Here is a 9108-nt window from a genome sequence, read left to right on the forward strand (position 1 = left end):
AACCAACATCTCTTCAAGATCTGACTTCTTTTCTTGTTGTTGAGGTTGCTGAAAGTCTGGAGGGGGTTGTAATCTTTAATTCCCTTGACCACCCCAAGAGAAGCTTGGATGATTCCTCCATCTTGGGTTATAGGTATTGTCATAAGGGTTATTCTAAAGTCTAGAATTATTAACCATAAACTTAACTTGTTCATGCTCCATGTTAGACTTCAATGGTAGGCATTCCTATTTAACTATATTCACTCCAGTCACATCACATTACATCACAAGAGTCATCTAATTCCCTAAACTCAAACCATCTATTTTTCTACCAAGAGCTTCAACTTGACTAGCCAACATAGTAATTACATCTACATCATAAACACCGGTTGCCTTGGTAGGCTTCGCTCTCGTAACTTGCCTATGATAATTATTCAATGTCATCTCCCCAATAAACTCTTGAGCTGCTTCAGGTGTTTTCTTATTCAATGTTCCCCTAGTTGTTGCATAAATTAGTTGCCTAATTGAGGGAATCAAACCATTATAAAAGGTTTGAAATTGTAGCTACAAAGGTAGACCATGATGAGGGTGTTGGAAAAATCCTAGTTTAAAAATGGTTTTCTTGTACAGTGGAAAATTAAAATTTTGAAAACCGACCCGATTTGTGATATTTATAGCAATAAACCTTAATCAAATTTGTACCTGTGTTTTTGGCTTAAGGGACGTTCATTGTTCTCGACTTTCAACCAAACGATTTTCTCTGCTATTCTTGTACCATGAACTGCTTCAAGTGTGGGCTCGAACCAATTGAATCGAAACAGAGAACTAGAAAAAGTTTTCTCTTATTTTAGGGTGAAAAGAAAAGTTCTCTCTTTTCAAAAGAAACCGATAGAATTGTTATTTTGGAAAAATATATGTAAACATTACATATCATGAAAAGTCAGTCACTATCAAATAGTGATCAAGTCATCCATCACAAAGAAGGATGACTTGTGGCCACGTTTACTTTTCATCAACCATGTAATGCCAATGAGAGTATATCATTTACCCATGTTTTGAGCTATGAATTCAACTGTTGTGAATGACGATACATACTACAGAAGTCGTACACCCAACGCACTAGCTTTCGGTTCCTTATCTATTTGAACTCAGACTTTTACTTACATCAAAGTGTATGACTCACGCATACATAGTTCGCCATCTATTCAGGATTTAGGTATGCCACACTATGAACATCACAAGTGAATAAATCCTTAAATGTATTCATGATCTATTTTTCTTAGGTCTTGTCTGGTGTACAGTCAGTCTAGTCAGTCACATCTATGTCTCTATTTTCTGGGAGCCATCCACTCCAATGCCCATGACAATGCATGTACCTAATTGTATTTGATAGACGACATATTAGTCTTTTAATTGACTTGCTCATTTTCGATTAAACTAAGGACATGTTTAGGTTTGTCTACTAATACAAGCTGTCTTTTCATACTACGATCTGACCACATACTACCGCTTAGTATTAGTTAAACATTTAGACAACTAATGAGCAACATTTGTTTCTATTTTGCTTTGCATGCAAAACTAATGTGAGGACAATTATACAGAGTATATTAATGTAATTAATGAATTTGTTTTACTAACCAATCTGTTCAAAAAATTACTAGTTTACAAATGAATATAATACACTCAGTGCACGAGATCCAACAAAAGACACTTTTTCAAAGGACACTTAAATCTCTCCCATGTTTCATAAAGTGTCTCAAGCTCAAATTGAGGAAAAAAAGAGATATCATTGCTCAACTTGGCTATCTTGGTTGGTGCAAAATAGTTCAACAAAAAATTCTATATCATCTGAGCCCAAATAGCGATAGAACCTTGTGGTAGTGATTTCAACCACTGCTTCTCTCTATTCCTTAGAGAAAATGGGAACAATCTCAAGTGTATGGAATCATTAGAAGCACCATTGATTTTAAAAGTATCACAAATCTTTAAGAAATTTGTTAGATGTGCATTTGGATCCCAAGTTAGAGGTGGCTTGACATAGTCATACATAGTCAATGGAGGGATCTATAATTTCTTTAATAATGTTTTCTTCCTCTTGACTGTATATAATAGTTCGATATTGATCTAGCCTTGCTTCTCGAACATCTTTTCAATTTTTGCGAGCAATTCTTTCAATCTCACTATAAAAAATTATTGATTCAATGGGTTGCCTCTAGTCATAAACCGAAAGAACCTGCCACAAACCAAATAAAAATGAGCCAATATATCAAAATTAAATAAAAAAATAGAACAAAATAAATAAAAATGTTTAAATTAACAGAAATAATATTTTCCTAATATTTTAGTTCTCGAAAACGACGCCAAAAACTTGGTGTCCACTAAACTAACCAATAAATTGACTAAGGTAAGTGCACCTATCAATTAATAGTATAGTTATGTTAAGCACAAATATCGTTCCCTCGAGGATTGTAATTACTAGTAATTATCACATTTCCATTATTTAACCTAATAATTTAAAAAACTGATTAAAATTAAATCAAACTATCTAAATTAACTAATGAAATGCACCAAAGAATAAAACACAAAAACAACCAAATATCAACCAAGTGACAAAACAATATCTAGATAAGAATCCACCTAGATTTCATCTATAGTTCTCAATCTAGTTTATGCAAGTTCTTTTATTAGCTCTTTGATTCATAGAAATCCCTAATTTATGCTTATATCTCTTTCGAGCATAAGATGAACTAAATCTAGGTTGATTAATTGAATTTTTTTTTCTAATTTAAACCCCTATTATTGCATTAATTCGCTCTATGGATCCCTTATTAGATTTGACTCTAATCTGGTAGATTTATGTCGTTTTATTTCTAGAATTGCCTGCAACTCCATTCAATTATGGAAGCTTTAATCAAAAGAAAGGTCTATTCAACCTCAGACTTATGCACATCAAATATGGATCGACACTCCAGAATTATCAACCCAAGAACAATTAAACATTCATAATTGAAAATAAAGAGGCTAAGGTTTTATTGCATGAAATCAAATAATACAATCCATCCTAGGGTTCATTTCTCCTAGGTATTAAGATATTTAGTTTATATTTGCAAGAACAAACACAAAAAAATACAATATAACCACCAAAAAAAAAAACAAATCCATGATAACTTCATTCAAAATAAGCTTGGACTCTTGAATCTTGATAGAGAATTGCTTGGAAATCGGCTTCAATAGTGTTCTTCGAGTAATTTTTGTGCTATCCTATGATGATTGCTTTCGTCCTGTTTTATTTCCTTATTTATACATTCTTAAAATTCCCAAAAAACTAAAAATCGTAACTTTTAGCTGTTAGCGCACATGGTTTGCAAAATTGAAACGCCCTGGACACATAACTGTGTGGATCACAAGGCCCTGTGGATTGACCGTGTGAAATTTTGCTGCATGTGTACAACTTCCGAAATGTTCCAATATTCTAATTTCCATCGTTTTTTACTCCTATTGCTCCCAAATGCCCTATTAAGCATCAAAACATGAAAATAAAATATGTTTCACAATTAATGTCATATAATCACCCAAATATGCACTAAGGATGAGGTTAAAATATGTTACTTTTGACACTTATAACCTCTATTTGTAGTTAAGCTCCCCCAAATTCAACGATACAGATTGAGTTACATCGACGATCAAGATTTGTGCCTATCTACAAGATGAAAGTCTTAAGGGATTTAAACTCTATACATCTTTATCCCTTAGGATTTACAATAATTGCCCTAGTACTCTAGTTTTACTGGAGTGTTTCACTAGGCAATGGTCACGAGCTTTGATCCGTGGCCCGTGAAACTAGGACTATCTCGAACAACTGCTGCTTATCTCGTATACAATTTATCCTTAAACGTAGCAGCATTCACATTACCTTTAACCCAACTTGTTAGTGGCACAACCAATGATAAAAAAAAACAGAAACAACCCAAAAAACTGGTTGAACAATGATAAAAAACCAGCTACGCTTCCCTTCAATCCTGCACACACAAAACAACAAGATGCACAACATTAGCAACTTCCCAGCCCTGATGTTGCCAAACACAAAGGTTCCGATTAAATCAAATGCTCCATAAGAGAGGAAGAATTTTAGCATGGATATCATCATTCAAACTCGTACATGTCAACATTATATACAAAATAGGTTAATCTAATTTACAAATCATGAGGAAAAATTAAAACATTAAGGCAGTCTAATACTTATCCCATATCAAATATCAAACACATAACATCACATATCCAATTTGCATTTGAATTTCCATTTTCGTTTATTTGAACGTCACTTGACGAAACTATAGTAAAATGCAATCGAATACACGGGAAGAAGTTGCTCATACAAGCTCACATTAGAACATAATTGCTCACACAAGTTGACATTGTATCAAGTTTACCCGTCTCGACTAGACCTACGATACATAACTCAAAAATCTGCAACAAATGCTAGATCTTGCAATAACATGTAAAATCCCTAATCAAACACGTGTATAATCCTAATGACATGTCATACGTATTCTAACCTTTTACTAAGTTCACACGAGCATCATTTCTGTATACATATATCATTACCAATATTTGAACATAATTGCATATTCCATTTACCAATCCAGTAATCAACCAACATTTACATTTTTACTATGTACTACCTCATAATATCCTGTATTCATGTAACTTTTCAATTCAGTCAAATTTAACCATACGTGCCAAATTCACTAAATTCTACTTAAATCTAACATATAGATAAGTTCAAACATAATTCAAACATAAAATAAAATAGGGTGGAAAGTCCCATATGAACTTACCTGTTCAAAATATGTAAAGTGGATTCTTCAAGGGCTAATCCGTAATTTTAACTTTTCCCTGATCAACTATACTTTGATCAGATTCTTGATCTAAACAATCATTTTATATCATCAATCAATACCAAATGTCTCCTTGCTATGCTATGATATGCATGAGCCTATATGAACTCGATTTCCTGATATACCAAAAATCTTACATTTTATTCAATTGAGTCCCTAAACTCGGGATAGTTATAACTTCCATTTCCTAGTTTAGAATAAAAATTTGATTTCATATATTCGTATTAGGGACCTTATACTTTTTATTTCTGACATAATTTTATAACAAGTTTTACTTTTATTCAATTTGGTCCCTAATGTAACAAAGTTCACAACAAGCTAAATTAACTTTACAATCTAGTCTTTTTATATCCTATGTTTAAAATATATCAATTTCAAGCCTAATTATTCAAGAAATTAACAATGGAAACTTTCTAAAACTTTAACAGTTTTACAAATTAGCACATTGGGTTAGCTAAATCAAGTTTCCATGACTCCAAATTCATAAAAATTACAAGAAAAGTACGTGAAATCACCTTAATATAAATGACCAAATGCTTTTGAAGCAACAAACCATTTCTCCTTCAGTTTCTTAAGTTTGGACGGTAGAGAAGAAGAAGAACATGACAGATCTCCACTATCTTACTATTTTATACATTGATTAAACTTTAATTAACTTTAATCAATTAACTAAACCTTTAATTATATTACATTAATCACCATTAGCTAAATTTAGTGGAAATTACCGTCATCATCCACTATCTTATGCTATAAAATAGTTTTTTTTTATCATTTTGAACCTGTAGTTTGCTATTTAAGTCCTCAAGCCTTTGGCCAATTAAAAAAGTATAGAGATTGGACTTTACGATTTAGTCTCTAAGTGTTAATTAACTATTAATTCGACAAAATTTCTTGACCAAACCTTAATGTAACAATATACTAGAAACGTAAATATTAATAGACTCGATTCATGAAAATGGAGTTCTAAAATTACATTTTTTATACCATTGAAATCAGGTCGTTACATCTACAGTTCGAGAAATATTTAGCTATGAAAATATGAGACGTAAGAGAGTCGAGATGCATAAGAATTATCCAACACTGTTTAGCAAGCATTGCTAAATTGAAACAGTGAAGCTCTTTAAAACCCATGCCTCCTCAAAGTTTGAGAACACAAATCCGATCCTAAAAAGCCTAATGTATCTTTTTATGACCATCAACCCTAGAACTCCACCAAAATGAATTCATCATTTTATGAAGATCATCTTAAGTAGTATGAGGGATCAGGAATACATGTCTTGACTGAGATCGAAAGAGCTTGAGCTACAGTCTTTAGTAACACTTCCTTACTAGAACCTGAAAGAAATTTATTCTTCGAACTAAAAATTCGATCACTCAACTGCTCCCTAATAAAAGAGAAAATCTATTTCTTGTTTCTTCCTACTAAAGACGGTAAACAGTGGTACTTGCTATGATCTAAAGAAAGAAACATTGACACCCACAACATTACTAATTGCCTCACGGTCAACACATTTTGTATTGTAACTAAACATGATGACATTTAGTTTTATAATATTTGTTTCTTAAAAATGATTATATTATTAAAATTAAAATTTATTTCTTTATTATTTATATTATAGCATTTGTAAAAATTTAAAATTATATGTAATTATTACTTAGTACATTCCTTTAATATACTTTTATCTCTAAAATATTAATTGTCAAAAACTTCTTGTAACATATTTTATAAAAATCAATTTAAAACTTTAAAATTTAATGACTTAATTGTAAGTTAATGAAATATATTTTAATTAAATTGATTTATTTTACTTTAAACATATTTAAATAGGGAAAATTTATTAATTTGAAATTTAAAAATTAATTAAAATTTCATATTTATATTTATGAATTTTGAAGTAGATTAATACAATGTAAACTCTATTTTAAAATAACAATTCATTTAAATTTAAATAAAACAATAAAATTACATATTTAGGTAGAATAAATTTATTAATTTTAAAATTAAAATTTCATATTTAAAAAATTGAATCTTAAAGTAGATTAATGTGAAATCTATTTTTAAATAATAGTTAATTAAAGTCTAAATAAAATAATAAAAATACATATTTAGATAGCATAATTTGTTAATTTTAAAAATTTAAAGGAGATTTACACCATTCATTTTTAGTAGTTAATTTGAAGTTCACAGTTATATAATATGAAATATAATTTTTAAATGTCCTTTGAAAAATTGATTTAAATTATTTGTAAAACTTGATTTCAATATATAAATTATTTTTATTTTTATAATTTATAATTAATATAAATGAAGGATAAATTTGTAATTTATACTCAAACTCTAGTTAGAGGGATAAACAATGCAAATCGTATAATTACTTCAATGTCCTTCTAAAATTGTAAGATCATAAGGTATTATAGTAATAAAACTACATTTTGGCTTCAAAAATATTTATATTTTACTTTTGACTTGATAGAAATTTTCTGTTACATCCGCAAAATTGGATTTTGAAAAGTATGATTTAAGAGTTTTAACTTTTTAATTTAATTGCTGATTGAGTTTTACCTTGATTGATGTTAGTATTGTTGTCAATATAAGAGGACGCGGATACGAGTACGTTGAAGCGTATTATCCTCTTATAATGAAATTACGAAAAAAAATTAAATACAAATCTCAGTAAAATATCTCGTCATCATAATTAAGATTTTACCCAAATATTCATTACAAATAACATAAAATCAAATTACAATATCATGAAGAGAATATATATTTAGCATTTAGGTAGTCTCGATCCAATTGAGGCTTGCAACATGAACGACTATTCTAAAATACGTTGAAATCCCAGCAAATGTAACTTGAAGGTCATGAAATATCCTGCAATGAGGATCATAGATAACAAGTGCTTTATTTCTATACTCCAATAAGATCCCTCCACTCCTCAACTGGCATAGGACTCGAATGCTTCTTTTAGGCAAATAAAACCTCGAGTTATTCGATGATTCACACTGATCATTTGGCTGCAATATTCTTGGTACGTAAGTTCCAATGCTAAATTCTTTGATCCAAGACTCTCTCACATCATACTCCTTCATAACCCAAATCTCCAATCCTTCATTATCGGAAGAAACTGCCGACAGGCAACCTCGTAGAACGAGTTCACGAAATCGCCTGTCCGAACTGATGAAATCAGGCCTAGGGACCTCATTGAATTGTTCATTAGCCAAGTCAAAAGACATGATAAGATCAGTAGCATTGATTGTGTCGGGATAATAAATCCAATGAAGTTTATCGTGGACTAAAACCTGAGATTTTTGCCACATAAAATGGAAGGGAAATCTTCCCAAATTTCTCCATGTGGGGCTACCAACAGTCAAAATATAAACCTCGGATTCAATTGAAGAAGAGGCATATGCGGCAGTCAGAGGAGGTCGACGCATGCTAGATATAGCAACACGCCTAGGCAGGGTTCTACAAGTTATTCCTTTATAGGATACCTCAACAACCTTATATTTCTTCGTAGTAGGATCCAAACCAAATCCCAACACGCTCCCATGATGACTAGCAGGGTTCTTTGTTATAATCTTTGGCAACTCAATGTAATCCCTAGTAAAAGGATTATAAATACAGAGCCCGAAGCTTGGGTGAGTGAAACGCAAGCATAGCAATCCATTACATGAACTCACCAAATGGAAGTTTGACAATGGTGGTATGGTAAGCTTCTTTGTTATCATCACGTTTCCACCGTTTGGATGGCCGGAGAAATCTCCAAAATAAAGCTGGTTTTGGATGGGATTACCGATGATTTGTAAAATGAAGCTTGGATCATTGTCAATCATGCGCTTGAAATGCTTGTCGACAAACTCTTGATCGTGTATGAATATACGCCAGGCTCGACACACAGATTTGGATTGCACCAAGCTTGGGATTGGAAGCCTTGATAGTATCTCAGGGACAAGCTCCCGAGGAAGACAATCCATTTCTCTAATTGGTTTTTTTCTATGGTTTCTTCTTCGCGAAGTAGTGTTGATACAATAGAAGATTAGGTTGTATTATTAAAGATGGTTGGGCGATGAAAACAAAATTGAAATTGAATAGAATATTACATTATGAAAATGACCAATTCGGTCGCAATAACAAACAATTAGAAAAGAAGGAGAAGAAAAAAAAATACAATAGCAAAAAAATTGTATTGATGCACTCATCACTGTTGAAAACAATGGTAAAATATATATG

General features: G+C 31.3%; 1 protein-coding gene across 1 annotated transcript; it reads right to left on the reverse strand.

Annotated features, from left to right (window-relative positions):
• Window positions 1–7652: 7652 nt before the first annotated feature.
• On the reverse strand, window positions 7653–8852 carry LOC105800987 (F-box protein At3g07870). The gene has a single exon (XM_012632335.1). It carries the CDS (start codon window positions 8850–8852, stop codon window positions 7653–7655), a length of 1200 nt encoding a protein of 399 aa, XP_012487789.1.
• Between the last annotated feature and the right edge of the window lie 256 nt (window positions 8853–9108).

The sequence above is a fragment of the Gossypium raimondii genome, chromosome 11 (assembly GCF_025698545.1).
Source record: "Gossypium raimondii isolate GPD5lz chromosome 11, ASM2569854v1, whole genome shotgun sequence".
NCBI lineage: Eukaryota > Viridiplantae > Streptophyta > Magnoliopsida > Malvales > Malvaceae > Gossypium > Gossypium raimondii.

Coding starts and splice junctions, on each gene's coding strand:
- LOC105800987 (XM_012632335.1), bottom strand. CDS start 8,852: ATGGATTGTCTTCCTCGGGAGCTTGTCCCTGAGATACTATCAAGGCTT.